Below are 18,640 nucleotides of genomic sequence, written 5' to 3'. Positions count from 1 at the left end.
TGGAAATGGTGTGGGTAACACTTCCTGCCAAAGCAGCAGCTCCTATACAAATGATACACGCATATTTTATGATTATGTAAGCAAAAATACATTGAAAGGAACATACTACTGACATTTTTTTCCAGTGCGATATCAGCCAACTTAAAGAGCAATAGCTGCTGCATTAAGATACATGTACAGCTGACTTATTAATAAATAAAGTACTGAAAAACTCATTTTGGAATAATAACTTTCATTTTTTTTTCAAATATTTAAAATACCTGACACACTAGATCAAGTATAATTGAAGTGATCAATTTTCATACCTGTAGTTACTATCATGGGTTTGTAGAGGACTCTAATATGAATCTTAACAGTGATAGAGAGTACTGCTGAGTTACATGATATTACCTACTACAGCATATCCTCCAGGTACTATAGGAGACACCTGCTCTCCCATCCGGACTTCACTGGGATACCATGTAGTCATACACTTACCTACTACAGCATATCCTCCAGGTACTATGGGAGACACCTGCTCTCCCATCCTGACTTCACTGGGATACCATGTAGTCATACACTTACCTACTACAGCATATCCTCCAGGTACTATAGGAGACACCTGCTCTCCCATCCGGACTTCACTGGGATACCATGTAGTCATACACTTACCTACTACAGCATATCCTCCAGGTACTATAGGAGACACCTGCTCTCCCATCCTGACTTCACTGGGATACCATGTAGTCATACACTCACCTACTACAGCATATCCTCCAGGTACTATAGGGGACACCTGCTCTCCCATCCTGACTTCACTGGGATACCATGTAGTCATACACTCACCTACTACAGCATATCCTCCAGGTACTATAGGGGACACCTGCTCTCCCATCCTGACTTCACTGGGATACCATGTAGTCATACACTCACCTACTACAGCATATCCTCCAGGTACTATATACGACTTGCATTATTCGTCTCGTTTTCGATATTGAGCGCAATGCATTGTGGGTAAAGTGGGACCCATCTTGCGTTGCCGCCATTTCTGTACAAAGAAATAAAATGCCTCTCGGCGGTTATATGTGTTTTTTGCCTTGTTGTTTCAACAACACGAAGCGAGATCGAAATTTTTCATTTTATGCTTTCCCCAAGGACCCAAAAGAGAGAGGTATATGGATTGACAATATTGGACGAGCGGGAAATAAAAGCAAATTTAGTAAGTTCGAGCCCGCCAAGCATCACCCTGTGTGTAGTGCTCATTTTGAAGGAGGAAATAAATCGTATTTGGGTGGTAGACCAATTATATTTTCACTCAAGCAAACGAAGGTTTGTAAGCCCCGAAGAAAATTTATTAGACATTTAACTGTTGATAGGCCTACAGCTAATTCTGAGACAAATTTTAGTGAACCTGGCGGCGATTGGGAAGTTGAACATCGAGGACGAAAATGGCTTCTCAAATACATGTGCAGACTGCATTGTATCATATGCAGGCTCAGATGCGCTTTTAACGACAGTTAAGGAAAAAGGACATTATTTTCAGTATGGAACAGAAAATCTGATCTTTAGAAATTGAACTTTCGGAAACAAGGTGGAATTACAATGAACAAAAAAAAAAAAAAAAAAAAAAAAAAAATGCATGAAGAAATAGTGTGACAGAGGAAAAGTACATAAAATGCTGGAATAACTGTCCAAAGCACATGAGGAAGTTGACAAACACACTTTCAGCATAACGTCTATGCACAACAAACCTGAAATGGGTAAATATTTCATCGGTCTTGAAACCTACGAGGAATTTTAAATTTTCATGACTTTTTATACTCTGACATTACCTCAGTATAAAAAATGGCATGAAAATTGTCATGTGAAACTTTGGTTTGATTTCACAGCAAGGTTAAAGCTGGTTTTAGTTTTACTTTAGTTTAAGAGTTTTGTTATCGCCATTGCTTAGACCTCAGTAAAACTAAAACCAGGTTTAATCCTGACTGTGAAGGAGTATTGAATCGTATATTACTTATGCAAATAACAAAAAAGAGAACAATTTTACCAAATATCACATTTTTATTATCACATTGCACTTGAACATATCTAGAAAATGTTTAAAACATTGCATTTTAAAACATGAAATATCATAAGGTACCTTGGAAAGATATTTCCAAGGCAACATCATTGGTTTTATTATGCAAAATAAAATTGTGAAACAAAATCTTGAATTGTATTTATTAAAAGACAAATATTAAAAAAAAAAAAAACGGTTTGGGCATTCCCTTCAAGGGCTTGGTCCATTCTCCACTGTCTTGATTCAAACTTCAATCTGGTAGGCCTACTTCTAATTTTCTCTTCCAAACTCCACTGTCTGGATCCAATATTTTGTTTCTCTCTCTATTCTCACTGTACAGTTTACACCTATAAAACAAGTAAAAAATAGTCATGAAAATAATTATTAAAGTCATCATCAATACATCTATAACAGTGATTATTTACATACATACATATTAGACTGATGACAAAACAGAAAATTTTTAACCGAAATCTACTTGGATACACAACAGAAGGATAATGAAGAAACGAATGATAGATGCACTAATAATGACAGGGAGCTTGTACTAATTTTATTGTACAGTGCACTAGCCCACCTCAGAGATTGTATCAGATAATTGCCTGAACCAGGTGACAAATTTATCTCCCCAATGAATGACTCAGGTGAACATAATTACATAATGACCACATAAGGGTTTTGTTTTTGGTCGTGTATTTAAGAAAATATCTTGTAACATACCTTTTTATCAGCTCTTCTTTTTTGCCTGATGTGTGGGCAACCTACATTTTAACCAACGTTTCAACTCCGGCACCATTGTCGGCTCAAATGGCTTGTTTAATATCGCCCCCGGCGCGTCTTCTGCTTCCATCATGTGTTCCTATCGCTGTCAACAACGCTTCCGGTACTATTTTGACCCCTGCAGTGCACAATTCTGGTCATGCGCACATCGCACCTTTCGAATAATGCAAGTCCTATATAGGAGACACCTGCTCTCCCATCCTGACTTCACTGGGATACCATGTAGTCATAAACTCACCTACTACAGCATATCCTCCAGGTACTATAGGAGACACCTGCTCTCCCATCCTGACTTCACTGGGATACCATGTAGTCATACACTTACCTACTACAGCATATCCTCCAGGTACTATAGGAGACACCTGCTCTCCCATCCTGACTTCACTGGGATACCATGTAGTCATACACTTACCTACTACAGCATATCCTCCAGGTACTATAGGAGACACCTGCTCTCCCATCCTGACTTCACTGGGATACCATGTAGTCATACACTTACCTACTACAGCATATCCTCCAGGTACTATAGGAGACACCTGCTCTCCCATCCTGACTTCACTGGGATACCATGTAGTCATACACTTACCTACTACAGCATATCCTCCAGGGACTATAGGAGACACCTGCTCTCCCATCCTCACTCCACTGGGGAACCACGTCGCCAAACACTCTCCTACAAGACGACCAAAGGCAGCACCTGGGAATAATTAAGAACATTCTCTTAGCTAATTTCAACCTGGAGATGGCAGCATAGTGCAGGAGAATTTAGGCAGAAAAACAGCTGTCATAATCTTCAAGTGTGTCACACCATCAGACCAGTGTGGACAGGTCACTATAAGTCAAGGTCACGGTGGGTCAAGGTCACTGTAGGTCGAGGTCAGTGCACTCCAAACCAGACTTTACAGGGAGCATGTGTTAATACTCATATACTCTTTAATTTGTATTCTTTTTAAATTCAGCATCTGACCTTATAATAATTAGTAGACTAGCCAAGGATGATGAAAATTATTCAAATGAATGAAGAATTATCAATATAACTGAACTCAAAATGCTCATACCTACTTCTGAACATGTTAACATATCAAAGAAATGCAACAAAACAAAATGAAATGTTATTAAAAAAGCTTTCCTATAATATGTAATTGCACAGTCCGCAGTCCTGGGGAAGAGTTGACAAGGCAACAGTAAGTGGTAAAATGATGACACAACTTACCTATAGTGAAGACAGGAATGAACACTCCAGCAGGAATGGGGAGGGAACCAGCCAAAGCAGCTGTCACAAACTGAAAACAAATGTAATCCATTATTATTATAAGTAAACTGTTTGTGTGAGATCACTCTGTACAACTGAAATCAGTGCACAACCATTCAAAATTATTTATATATACCAAAAAATTTAAGTATTACAGAGACACATGGCATATTTTAAAGTTAGGTTATAACAGACAAATTTTCAAATTGCCAACTCTTAAAATCTTCATACAATTAGACTGGGGTTGATGTTTGGTCTTCTCATACAAAGAGTAAATCTCACCTGTATAATAATAAACAAAGTCAGTGTGACGTAGACGCTGGTGTCCGGGTGATTCCAGTGACTGAGCACCTCTAGTTGGTCCAGATCTAAGTTCTCTGCTTTCCCCGTGGACCATGTGAAGTTACTGAACAACTCATTCACAGCTTCTCGGTGAGTTAACTGAAAGTACATTAAATTTCTCCATGAGAACTGAAAGGACAGATGGACTGTCATGAGTTGTGGAAAGTGATTTATGCCCACAGCAGTATAATCTCTGTACATTTTGAGGTATCTATTACTAATGCAGGAAAGGGGTGTTTGGTAAGTTGTGTTGGTAAATCGGACAAACTAATCATATGTTGGCTTCCTAGTCTTGTGAAAAATGTTTCTAGAAAACATACCATTCCAGCTGTATACTGCCCCAGCCCCAGGGGGAAGAATAACACCCCCACCCCCCATGATACATACCATTCCAGCTGTATACTGCCCCAGCCCCAGGGGAAAGGATAGAGTGGATATCAAAAATGTTATCACAGTTGGATAGATGAATCGACTGAAATAAATAAAACATGTTATATTAACTACACATTATATCTACACATAAAATGTTATCACAGTTGGATAGATGAATCAACTGAAATAAATAAAACATGTTATATTTACTACACATTATATCTACACATAAAATGTTATCACAGTTGGATAGATGAATCAACTGAAATAAATAAAACATGTTATATTTACTACACATTATATCTACACATAAAATGTTATCACAGTTGGATAGATGAATCAACTGAAATAAATAAAACACGTTATATTTACTACACATTATATCTACACATAAAATGTTATCACAGTTGGATAGATGAATCAACTGAAATAAATAAAACATGTTATATTTACTACACATTATATCTACACATAAAATGTTATCACAGTTGGATAGATGAATCAACTGAAATAAATAAAACACGTTATATTTACTACACATTATATCTACACATAAAATGTTATCACAGTAGGATAGATGAATCAACTGAAATAAATAAAACACGTTATATTTACTACACATTATATCACACATAAAATGGGAATAAACTGAATGCTAATAAAAGGTATCTTCATTATGTCCTTTTCACATAATTATCCCAAACATTTCCTTATGTGATAACAATCATAAAAACATTTACTGTTAGCAACAATAGAATAATTGCTCGCTCATCTATATTAACATGCTTCACTGTGTTGTAAGCAAAATACAAGTGTAATCATCCTATAAATGCTTGAAGCAGCTATACAAACACTTGTGGTCTATTGTATGTGACATATACATGTGCAAACCCTCTTGTAAGTCACATACAGTGGATGACTCCTGCTGTAACTGGTACTTACTTCTTCTGGAGAAAGGAGGACAAATTCCTCTGTTTTCGTATAAAGTGGATAATTTTCCTGTGGAAATAAATGAACAGAGCACCGCCAAACCCACACACCAATCTGTAAAAGGAAAGAAAAGGTACCATCGGACAATAATTTTAACCTGATGCATCATTTACCAATAGAAAACATACTCCCTTTTATATAAACTGCACTGCAAGCATAGTTCTTATTTGTTAAGAACTGCTTTGAAATTATTCAAAACTTGTGATTCCTCATATAATCCAATCACAGTGACACAGATATTAACATATCAAGCAAATGACATGTTCTACAACTCAGACACTATAGGCTCAGCTAAAATGAATGTCACAATAATTAAACAGACAAATGATGAAAACTAAATGTGCAATCACCTCATCCCTCCTGTGAATTGCTTATTTAAGCGACTGACCCTTTTCCAGTGACTTGCCCTTTTACTAAATCACCCTCCCAGTACATAACTCTTCCAATGACAAGCCTTCAAATTGGCTCCGCCTTCTCCAGCGTTGTCATTTCCCTAGAGTGAACTGTGTCTTTAGCATTAGGCCACACTTTTTTATTTTTATGGATGACATCCTGCGCGCGCACCGATTTTTGTCCGTTCTCCAAAAAAAAAAAATAAAATCCCCCCCCCCAAGGAAGTCAGTTGTCGCAAACGTCGTTATTGAATTTGCCTGAAAATGCAATCGGCAATCCTCGGCTAATTCCAAGCTCCATACTGTCATTGTTGACTGCGGAGACATCCGAGTAGTTCCGAGTGCGGAAAATGATCTTTTTGCGCATGCGTATTATCACCACGTGGAAATATGGCCGTTTTGCTGTCAAATTCATCTCTAGCATTAATTTCAAAATACACGACAATTAAAGTCATAAAGAGAACGGGGGCCGTCGTTTTGGATTGGTTTGCCATTGATATTGGACATGGAGATATCACCTTTTTACAATTATACGAAAGGCTGGCCAGCGATCATCGCCCGGAAAATTTCAGTGACATTCTGTCCAAAGAACCCTAGGTTCTAGATTCCGGTATTGCCAGCTCGATCTTGATTTCATATATAACCAATGTCGCAATACCAGGTAAACTAGTACGGGAATTTTACTAGTAAAAGCGACTCCATCACAAGGTATATTTAAGCTAGTTAGCTTTTATGTTGCTCTGACACTCAGGGTAGTCCAAAGCAGCACATACCAGGTTTTTTTTTGTAGCGAAAAAAGGGTCGACAAGAGTGTCGTGGTATTTGGTGGATTGAAAGTCGGACAGGCCACCCGATAGTTGGCTGCTACATGTGAGTCGAAGTAGACAAATGGCATCGTGCGAAATTACCTTTTTTAGATTTGGTAGTAGGAAGCATAGGCCTATCTTTGCTTCATTTTTTTAAACAATTCTGTGAAGTGTTCACAATGCTTTAATTTTCTGAGAGTACAAATAAAGACACGCTGTTTATTTGATATTTGTATTATTGATTGCTATCCCAACAGAATGCATGAAATAACATTAAATAGATTTGGTAATATGCAGCATATATATTCATGACTTTTTACCTTTCTACGAAGTAGGCCCTATTCACAATGCTTTAATATTTTGAGAGCATGGATAAAGATATATTGTTAGTTTGATACGTGTTTCTGTGGTAAATTAGTGTTTCCAGCTGTGAACTGAAAACATAACTTTTCTTAAGCATTTTTTTTTTTTTTTTTTTGGACTGTTTTTTTTTTTTTTTTTCGCCCGCTCGCACCGATTTTGGGGTCCCCAGAGGATGTCATCCATAAAAATAAAAAAGTGTGGCCTTAGGCTGCGAAGCCGCGAGATCCCGCTACGGCCATTATTATGATTTTATAATGATTTAATTTGGCAAGTATTTTCGATAGTACATGTATCACACTGTAGAAAATGAGTGGATACACTGTACAAGTATGTTAAATAGGCCTACATGTAGATGTAAAGATCGACCATCGCCATGATTTTGAGATCATACTTAAGGTCCAACATTTTTCTCGAGTGAACGTTTAATTTTTATTATTTCTGTGTGTGTGCGTGTGTGTGCGTGCGCGCGCGTGTGTATGTGTGTGTTTTGTGTCATTCATGTGTATAAATAAGTTTCCCACATATTTGGAACGAATTCAACTGATAAAATTACGACTTACTGTAGAAAATCTCTGGTTCTGGGTCCGGGATGGTGTCAAATAATGACGTGTCGTTGACGTCATAACTTGACGTCAGGAACTCTGACACCTCGCTGGCGGCAGAGAACACGAACTCTGTGTTGTCCCCAGTAATGGTCACTTCCGCGTCCTCACTAACGGTCACCTCATCCTGCAGCACGTTGGTTCTCAGTGGCCGTGCTGTAGACTTGTGATTTGGAGCCATCTCAGTACAACTCCCAAAAAGCTCTGCTTCACCTGAGAATGTAAAATAAAGGTTATGTTTCTCTTGGGTGACTCCATGTTAAAGCAAATTGTTTGGAGAGTAAAAAAAAGAAAATTGAACAAAATTGGACTAAAACTTAACTATTTTTTGTTTATTTGAACACGTTGCTTACAAAAGCTATAGTAATGTAGCAAATCAGCCACTGTAAAAATACTGTACAATTGCTATGCACAATACAACCTAAGGCGTTTTAAAACAATATCTTGTGTACATATACTGTACATGTGAATTACAGTGTTTGAGAGAAAGAGAGAGAGAGAATCTAGTACTCACACAGAGAGAAAAAGAGAGGGAGATATAGAGGGGGAAAGGGAGAGAGTAAGAGAGATGGAGAGAAACAGAGAGGGGGAGAGGTGAGGGTGGAGAAGAACCAAACTTGCAGGCTACTTTCCTCTGGTAACGTGTATGTTGTTTTTTGATTCTTTTTATTTAATATCCCAGTTTTACTACTGAAGACTACGCAGAGTTTACCCTCATCCTGTATTTCTCAATAAAACCAATGAAACTCCAGATCTCCCCACAATTGAATGCAAACCTTCACCAAAATGTAAATGGTAATGAAGCATAAGAGAATACAAGATCGAGAGCCTGTTTAATTTGTAATCATTTCTTTCCTTCCTTTGAACCACCCTTATCAAATTTTGTGAAAACTGTTTTACAATATGTTGTCCAGATAACCGATACCGCTGAGGGCAAAATCTGCGTTGTTAGAGGGGATATTTCAATAAAACGCACGGAGATGGCTTTATAATGTCACTACCACCTTACTCTCTCAAGCGAGAAATCATATTCGTGGAAATAATTACCCTCAAATCTGAAAACACAATAATAAAGTTTAATAAAACGTAACAAGAAAAACATTGTTGCCCAAAAATGTTGATACACTTTGCCATTGAATATAACGAATACTCCATGTCTGTCTTAATCCATTACTTATATAAATGCTACGCTAATCGTTGTATCATCTTGTCACCTGCTAAGTGAGCGGTATAAATCGAGAGTCAAATTCATGATATAATTAAGAAAGAATATGGGTGTCGGACAGGGGCAGACCCAGGATTTTTGAGAGGGGGGGGGGGGTCCGCGGATGCAACGCCGACGCCCCCCCCTCCTTTGGACTGTGGTCAGGGGCCCGCTGAAGGGACCGGAAAAATTTTGGTATTTTAGAGGGCGAACGGTGCCATTTGGTACGGTTGATAACTGTGATTCAGCTTGTCAAAATTCTAATTTCAAGAGAAGACCATTGGTTTGATGTTTTCCAGAAATCGAAGGGGGTCAGGAACCACTTGACACCCCCTAAATCCGCTACTGTTCACCGTACCACTTTGCCGAGTTCTTACAGGTTATTCGTCCTGGGGCGGGGGGGGGGGGAATTCCCTTTCACAGGCCACAAGGCACCCAAATGTCAGGTGGCAATCTTACGTGATCGCCTTTTTTTAGGAATGACAAGCCTCCGATAAGAAGCCGACTCTCGGCCTCCGTGGAGTGTTTTGGGGGGCAAACGGTGCCGTTTGGTACGGTTGAGAACTATGAATCAGCTGACCAAAATTCTAATTTCAAGAGAGATTACTGAGAGATCACTGATAGTGATAAGGGCGACGTGACTTTTGAAAAAAAAACTTGCTGAGAAGTATGACATTCATGCCGCCATGCCGGATTACCTATTGACTTCATTTGAGTTTGATCTGTGGCGTAGCTGGTAAAGGATAAAGAACAAAAACCATCCCCGCCTAAGCATATTTGCAAAACAATTTCACAAAGAAGACACCATTTTTGTCTCCTGAACGCATTATACAAGTGGTTAGACAGGGGCAGATCCAGGATTTGAAGGGGGTGAGAGTGTCTTTTACGAATGACAGACCTCGGATTCGAAGCTGACCCTCAGCCTCCTTGTGGTGGGGTTGGGGGACCACTGAAGGGCCCCAAAATATTTTGGTGTTTTGAATTAATGCCAAACGGTGTCTTTTGGAACGGTTAAGAACTATAAACCAGCAACTTAAAAATCTCATTTCAAAAGGGTAATATTTAGTGTGATTTTTTTTCAGAAACCGAAGGAGGGGGGGGGGGGTCAGGACTCCACTGAACCCCCTCCCTAAATCCGCCACTGAGTAAGACAATCTTATTATTCTAATTCAAACATATCTATTAACACTCGGTAGGGAGACAAAAAGAATACGCAGTCGATGTACTGGGTATTTATGTGCAAGTTTACACACAAAATAAAACGGCTTCAACTTTATACATTTCAGGTTGACAAATGCACTTTTAGACTCTATATTTTCTACAGATCATCAAATATGTATTTTTTATTTATACGAGTATTATGTTTGTTTATTATTATTATTTTATATAAATTCCCCGTTTTTGTGTTGTTTACAGGAAACTAAAATTTGAAGAAGTTAAAATAAGATGTTTCAGTGTTTATAAAGCAGAGGCAAACGCTCTACTCTCTCTCTGAAGATATCTGGGAATTGAGGCTACTTTACCCTGAGTGTCAGAGCAACGTAAAAATTAGCTTGTAAATATTCAATATACCTTGGAGTCATTTTTACTAGTATTGGTATTGCTGATATGGGTTATATATGAAATCAAGATCGAGCTGGCAATACCGGAATCTAGAACCTAGGGTATGCTACTTTAGATATTGGGCAAATGACACATTGGTAGCCAGATATAGAGTTTATTGGAATAAGATTTTCTCTTAGACTGCATTTGAATTACCCTTTATAGCAACTGTATCACGGTGAACATATGTTATGTTTTTGGAGGCTAGTGGTCTCTCTGAGGATTCTTTTTTATCAAAATACGTTTTAGCACTGTGTTCTGGGCAGCAATTTTGACTATTATGTTGTATTGAAGTGTTATAATTTTCAGTGGCTGACATCTGGAACCCTCCCTTTCTTTAAGGCCTCTAGAATATTAAGTCCAAAACTAATGCAGCTAATGAAATTTCCTAATAACTAAAGGATATGGTGTAGCAAGCAAAACAATTTTCCAAAGATTGTAGTCACAGTGTAACACGAGTGACGTAATATCAGCGTTTTGGGGCTAAAATTGTCATTTTTTTAATCAAGATTTTCTCTTCAACAAAAAAACCTATTAATACGATTGAAATAGCTATCTAAAGGTTAGCACAAAAACCAGCAAACTCTGTTAGGATTTTCTCTTATTATTTTTACTTTTGATTTTATTTTGATAAAACGTGAATTTTACGAATTATATATGGACCTTCCAATTTCAGTATTAATAACTTCAAAAATAAAAGGTCAATCCAAAAACCAAGACTCAGTCCACTAGATATTATACTGAAACACAGACACATCAAATTTCATGTCAATCTGACAGTTAAAGAATGAGATATGGGGATTGAAGTAAAGACTATAATATCAATCTTCAAAGCTGAGAAATCGCTCATAAACCATTTGGCTCAGGTAATTGGGCTAATTTAGCAAATTAATTGCACCTCCGCCTTACCTGTTATCATCTTATTGATCGGAAGGTCTATACACCATTACGTGTTAAAATTGGGTTGTTTGTTTCTATCTAGATGTCAGAAAATCTTACTTTTGTACGCAAACTTATTCGCACCACGTAAGCCGATATTCCCTGAGAAATGATTGACAGCTGAGTAGGTCTACCTACTCTCGTTTCACTGACGTAATTAATCATAATTGTGCCTGACGCAGTAGAAGTCTGTGCACTGTCTAGGAAGTGTCTAAGGAAGCGCTAACAAACAAAAAGAAAATCACTTGAGGCGCAAGCAGATGATAATGCCACCCGTCGTGCATGGACGCCGCTCTACACACCAAGACGCGAAAATTGAGAAAGCAAAGAAAGAATTACTCCGAGAAATGGCCCAATGTGGGTACGTATCAGCCATGATGCCACATAGTGCCAAGACCGTAACATGCGAATTTGAAAATGTTTTGCGTGGCAATATTACTTATAAACTTGCTTGCTGTTACAATCTTTATTGTGAATAAAATGATTGCCTAACGATTTTTTCTGACAACCCCGCTGTCGGAGCTCGACGATAAATCGTCCTTCAAGATTTTCCGAGCGCTGGCTCCCTGCATACTCGAAGACTCCCCTTCATGACATGCGGGGTTTCTCCATCCACCAGAAGTACTATCTTTCAAAATTATCTTGCTTTCCTCGCTCATCCGTTTTCTCGCAACTTTCTTTCTTCCCATTACTGTGTATATAACTGTGTTCTGCTTAGCTGACGTAAGACTTATGGGCTGCCAGGGCACGCGTAACAGCTTAAGAAGTTAGACAACCATTCTTGCCCCGCCCAACATAGTAACGGTGCTTGACAACGGAGGCGGAGCCTAAAGCCTGCCACCCGTACCAGTCAGGGCAGGTAGACAAACTCGTCCAAATGTATATTTTTAGTCCGTGTTTCACAAATATAACTTAATTGAGTACTAGATACAATATTGATTATTTCTAACGTATAAAAAACTAAAAATCGAGTTTTAGACGTATTTTTAATATCCTAGAGGCCTTAAATAATACAAATTTGCTTTTATAAAGTATCATAAAAGAAAGGCGATATAGAGGCCTATATTTTAAAGATACAAGTAAGACAACTTAAATTAGAGAAAATTAGTTTATTTGCAAGGTCCGTATTTTGGTAATTTTGCAAAAGCCACATTATTTTTCTAAAACTGATAAATGAACTCGTATACACACCCGTACAATAGCTATTAAATTAAAACATCTTTCAATCTTAGTTCTCTGTAAGTGACCACATAATATCTTAACATATGCTAGATATTGAACCATCTTTCCATATATATTTATAGTGATTTAATAAAAGCCATGAATAATCTAAAACTAATTACTGAACTAATATACATAAATGTACATGTATGTTCATATTAGATCAAATACATTCAATATGTTCCATATTGTAACATCTTTCCATATATATATATATATATATATATATATATATATATATATATATATATGCTGTTGACATCTTTGAGAGAATATATAAATACACTGAAGTAAGTTAAGGTATATGGTGTTCATATTGTTGACTGAATGCATTGACTTAACTTACTTATTAAAACTTTTTAACACATATTCAGTGGTTTTTAAAAATAAAAATACAAAAAAAAATTAAATATTCAAATATCTACCATGGGTAATGTAAAACTAATTGATGCACTTATATACAGTACATACACAAGCAAGTTGAGATATCTGTCAATCTATATTCTGTGAATGAGAACAAAGTATATTTTATCTTACATGAAACACAGTTTAACTTTCTGCACATATAAATATCTGTGATGTTGTCTCCTTTGAGGGAATATTTATTAACATAAAGTGCTTATTAAAACTTTCTACATATATACACTGCTCATGTAAATATAATTTAATACAATACTACATATAAAGACATCCACCTTGAATAATATCAAAATAATAAATGGACTTACATGTACACACATGTTAAATTATCAAACTATACTCTGTGTGGGACAAAACTGAGAGTATAATACCTTGTATACATATTGATATCAATATAGTAAATAGACTTACATGTATACGTGTGTTAAATTATCAAACTATACTCTGTGTGGGACAAAACTGAGAGTATAATACCTTGTATACATATTGATATCAATATAATAAATAGACTTACATGTATACTTGTGTTAAATTACCAAACTATACTCTGTGTGGGACAAAACTGAGAGTATAATACCTTGTATACATATTGATATCAATATAATAAATATACTTACATGTATACGTGTGTTAAATTACCAAACTATACTCTGTGTGGGACAAAACTGAGAGTATAATACCTTGTATACATATTGATATCAATATAATAAATAGACTTACATGTATACGTGTGTTAAATTACCAAACTATACTCTGTGTGGGACAAAACTGAGAGTATAATACCTTGTATACATATTAAAACATTTACCACATGTATTTGTGGTGTTGCCATCTTTAAGGGATATATTTACATAAATTACATGGTGTTGACATTATCAGAAGAATATATTAACATAGAGCATATTGACACTTTTTACATATATACAGTGCTTTTTACAAATATCCATTTTTGTTTGTGGGAATGAACTAAAGGAGTAATTTATAAGCTAGTTTAAATAGATGGGTATAATAGCATAAGTTATCATAGCACATACAGGATAATGGCACTGTAATAGGTGCAGTGTACCTGTTTTTACTAGTTTTATACCTTGTACATAGATGGGTATAATAACATATACAGGATCATGACACTGTAATAGGTGCACAGTGTACCTGTTTCTACTGGTTTTTACACCTTGTACATAGATGGGTATAATAACATATACAGGATCATGACACTGTAATAGGTGCACAGTGTACCTGTTTCTACTGGTTTTTACACCTTGTACATAGATGGGTATAATAATATATACAGGATCATGACACTGTAATAGGTGCACAGTGTACCTGTTTCTACTGGTTTTTACACCTTGTACATAGATGGGTATAATAACACATACAGGATCATGACACTGTAATAGGTGCACTGTGTACCTGTTTCTACTAGTTTTACACCTTGTACATAGATGGGTATAATAACACATACAGGATCATGACACTGTAATAGGTGCACAGTGTACCTGTTTCTACTGGTTTTTACACCTTGTACATAGATGGGTATAATAACATATACAGGATCATGACACTGTAATAGGTGCACTGTGTACCTGTTTCTACTGGTTTTACACCTTGTACTGTACATAAATATGGTCAAAAAGGAGGACAGAGTGTCCTCTGACGCACCTTAAGGTTGGAGGGACAACCTTAAGGTTGTTTTTGGTATTGTAAAATAAGAACACAACATAGGTTTTAGGAGATCTAAGACAAATCAACAAAGAAGTCTCCTAACAGGATTGATGGTTTCATAGTCCACTGGGTTTTGCTTAAAATTTCTGTCATCTTCCTGTTAAAAGTTAGGGTTCACATTTGATGCTGAACAGTATAGATAAATGTCTGCATCACTGTAGTTTTTCAGCAGGCTTGTTCAAAATCATTAAATACAGACAACCACTTTATTTGTCTGATGTCAATATATGTGGGAATACCATATGTCTTAGTCCACGGAGACCCAAATAGCATAAACAATCTTGACACATACTGTCAAATACTGTACACATGTAGTTTTAATGTTCTCCAGTAGGGGTTTCACCTGTAGCAGGTGTGGGGGGAGCTGCCATTCCTATTGCTAACGGCTCTTCACAAATAGGCCGGCCACCTCCATGTTTCTGTAATTCATCCTCTACATCCTGGTAGCTGACTTCTAGTTCATCTGCCAGATGCCAAAGACCAGAATCCCTGAATGCAGCTTTCAGATGTTTAATTGGTTCTTTTTTAGGACTGATTGCAAGAAGTGCTTTCAACAAATCTCTACATGCATCTTGCGGATTTCTCTTTGCATCATTTTTAAGTTTTGTTGTCTCCTCATCTGGTATTACACTAAACTGATACAGGTAATCTAAAATTCTTTCCATATAAATGGAAAGTTCCGCAGCAAATTCAATCACTTTCTCCCTCAGTTTGTTGTACTCCATTTCACTCAGAAGTCCTTCCTAGAAGAGAAATATAATAAGCCACATTTACAACTTCTACTCCTTCAAACCATGATGTTATGTAAATGACTTTCAATACACTTAGCAATACTGGTAACCCCAAACAGCCAACCCATTGTCTTATACATTTAATTCTAATTCTTACTCTTTCACTTGGAATATGAAGAAATGAAAAACTTTGTTGAATTGAATTAGGACTTACAGAGAAAGAAAATGTTTTAAATGTGGAAAAAAATTGTTTTAGAGTCACAAGATGAATTGTCAATGTCATTTTAAAACTTTAAAGACTGGTTACTTTATTTGACTATATTTTAGACCATATTATCAGTTACCTTGACTTCATTAATCAAATCTTGTGGTATGTCTTGCTGTCCTTCTCTGTGGCGTTCTTTTAACTTTAACAACACACTGATGAAAGATGCAATAGAACCCTCAACTTCTGACAACAAAAAAGATACAACATCAGGAGGACATGGGGTTTCATCTGAAATGTCATACATCTTCTTCACTTGGTTCCATACATCATTTTGAGAAAGTGTCTCATTCAGTCGTTTTTTCACACTTGGAGGGACATGTTTATGAAAAGATGTTGTCACATTGTTCTCTTTCATGTGTGTCATTGATGCCTTTTCTGAGTTATTATTGTGGTAAACCAGCTGCAAATTGAAGGTAACATTTGTGTTGCCTGTGTTAGCAGGGACCTGTCTTAGAACCCCAGCAATCTCTTGTGTCACTGCCGTAGGTAATCTTTCTAACTGATTATCCCCATGGGCCTGGTTAATAGCTTGGGTTCCCATTGTTTTGATGGTCTGAGGATCAGTTACACCCTGGTCTTGATCATCAGCAGCCACAGGGTCCTGTTGTGGTGGTAAAGGTGGCAAGTCATGGCCTGATTTCCTCCTTGTTTCAAAGTGGACGCCAGCTTGTTCCTCCAGGTGGTCTTCAGTGACTGATAAAGATGGGGATTCGTGAACTAAATTGTCACTTCTTTGGAAGTTGGCATCACCTTGCTGCTCCTGTTGCTGGCCAGAGACTGGCCCCTGTCTTAGGTCCTGAAATAATGATATATTGATAATAAGGAATAATAAAAACAAAACAAAACAAAAAAGAAAGATAAAATGAAAGAAGAAAAAAAACAGAAAAAATGGCAAACAAAACTGCAACGTTGTCAAACATACAGACAAAAAGCAAAAAATATTGATGTGCATAGTTCGGTGCAATATTATTTATTAGTAAGAGAAAATTAAGTGACACAGCTTTCCTTGAATATTGTTGGTGATAGAGGTGCACATATTATAGGTTCTCAATATACATGGAACCCACTGATTTCATTTGTAAAATACGATATCATCATATTGTGAAATAATGTTTTCAAGAAATCTTTAATCTTCTTAAGAGAATTCCGTACGAATACAAGTAACTCAAAGGAGCGTACATCTTCATTATCGGAAGTCTTCCATTTTTTAGTTGATGTAACACCTTTTCTTTTAGCAGGAGAGGTATTGCTGGGTGTCAACTTGATTTGTTTTGATGTTGAAGGGTTGCCATGGTGGTAACTGCTGTCATCATCATCATCATCATCATTGTCGTCATCGCTGTATTTCCTTTTCTTCTGTGTGGTCTTAACACGGGACTGGCTGGACTGGCCCAAGTAAGAAGTTTCTCTGGATGTTTTAAACAGACGCTGTAAGAAAAAAGTACAGGAGAAATAAAAAATAGTAGATTGGAATTATAAACCTAAGACAATTAGTGGTGATTAAATAAAACCAATAATTTCAATAATATACTAAATTTATCTCTTCATGTGGACATTCAGAAAATGTAGTTAGTATACATATTCATGCTGATTGCACTTCAAATTCACACCTTGAGAATGTCAAAATGTAAAAAGGGAAAAATCCACAAAAATGTTACATGGTTTTCCAACTGCAGTGTAATCTCTGAAAGCCACAGCATTGACATCAACTAAGGTGTTAAAAGACAAATAATGTCTCTATGCACAGACACGAGATGTGTCATAAAAAAAAAGAGCAAAAGACAAAAAATGTCAGACTCAACCGTTTTTGTCCATTGCGAATGCATGAAACCAATTTAATTTCTCGAACGCTTTTTCCATGATGTATTTAGGCACTTCTTCCACAAAAATGAAACAGCTTGGTTTAATGTATGGGATATACCCATATCCAATATTCCTAAAATAAGCCAATTTCTCCACTCATTAACTGATACTTTAGGATCTATTTCTATTTCTGCTAAGAACATGCAGAAGTAAAAAACTGTCACATTATGAGTAGTTAAGAAATGACCCCAAAGTCCTTAGGATATTACGCGAACGATTCCTCGCTGAAGATATACCCAAAGCGGGGGAGGGGGCGGATTAAAGATAAAATGAAAATGAATATTTTTTAAAAATCCATAGTGTGTGTGTGTGTGGGGGGGGGGGGTTTAAGTAATGATCTCCACTGACGATCTTCCGCGAACGAAGTTCCCTAAATCCCTTGAACCAAAATGAAAATTGCATTTCATTTTTGCTTACATCGCAACGATCTCCCGATGATGATATAGAAATTGCCTTTTCGTCTCGCTCGGAACGCGAACGATCTCCCTCTGACGATCTTACACGAACGATTCTCCGCTGAAGATATGCCGTGAGCGGGGGAAGGGGGGTTATAGATAAAATGAAAAATATATATTATTTACAAAATTCAAAGGGGGAGGGGGGTTAAAATAATGACCTCCTGCTGACGATCTTCCACGAATGAAGTTCCCTTGAACTAATATGAAAAGTGCATTTTATTCTCGCCTATGTCGCGAACGATCTCCCGCTGAAGATATGAAGATTGCCTTTT

The 18,640-nt window shown here is 36.9% G+C and overlaps 2 protein-coding genes and 1 long non-coding RNA gene across 10 annotated transcripts in view; 1 reads left to right on the top strand and 2 right to left on the bottom strand.

Moving 5' to 3' along the window:
* The window catches only part of LOC147760101 (uncharacterized), a 215,946-nt gene extending 201,489 nt beyond the window's left edge, over positions 1-14,457 (top strand). Inside the window, exon 3 of the long non-coding RNA XR_015331036.1 lies at positions 14,379-14,457. This is a non-coding gene — a long non-coding RNA (uncharacterized LOC147760101). The remainder of the gene's footprint in view (positions 1-14,378) is intronic.
* Positions 3,081-6,277, bottom strand: LOC147760102 (chloride channel protein 2-like). The gene is made up of 5 exons (XM_086995531.1): positions 5,727-6,277; positions 4,353-4,884; positions 4,032-4,101; positions 3,318-3,515; positions 3,081-3,115 (listed from the first exon to the last, which is right to left on the bottom strand). Exons 2-5 carry the CDS (start codon positions 4,611-4,613, stop codon positions 3,081-3,083), a joined length of 564 nt encoding a protein of 187 aa, XP_086851657.1. The 5' UTR covers positions 4,614-4,884; positions 5,727-6,277.
* Positions 13,344-18,640, bottom strand: part of LOC106168600 (uncharacterized) — a 348,468-nt gene continuing 343,171 nt past the window's right edge. For 3 of the 8 annotated variants that reach the window (XM_086995330.1, XM_086995329.1, XM_086995333.1), the window contains one exon: positions 13,347-15,791. In XM_086995330.1, coding sequence (XP_086851456.1) covers positions 15,366-15,791 — 426 coding nt within the window. In that variant the 3' untranslated portion in view covers positions 13,347-15,365. Of the gene's footprint in view, positions 15,792-16,123; positions 16,844-17,226; positions 17,476-18,640 lie in introns of all 8 variants that reach the window. The other 5 variants (XM_086995327.1, XM_086995328.1, XM_086995335.1 and 2 more) reach the window with 4 other exon arrangements.

This window comes from Lingula anatina, chromosome 9 (genome assembly GCF_051362555.1).
Source record: "Lingula anatina isolate TDL-2025a chromosome 9, LinAna3.0, whole genome shotgun sequence".
Taxonomy (NCBI): Eukaryota; Metazoa; Brachiopoda; class Lingulata; order Lingulida; family Lingulidae; genus Lingula; species Lingula anatina.
The sequence above is the reverse complement of the archived record's forward strand: the minus strand, read 5'-3'. Positions and strand labels throughout refer to the sequence as shown.

Coding starts and splice junctions, on each gene's coding strand:
- LOC147760102 (XM_086995531.1), bottom strand. CDS start 4,613: ATGTACAGAGATTATACTGCTGTGGGCATAAATCACTTTCCACAACTC. Junction 3,516..4,031: donor CATTCCTGTCTTCACTATAG/GTAAGTTGTGTC, acceptor AATTATTCCCAG/GTGCTGCCTTTGGTCGTCTT. Junction 3,116..3,317: donor TGGAGGATATGCTGTAGTAG/GTAAGTGTATGA, acceptor ATGGTATCCCAG/TGAAGTCAGGATGGGAGAGC.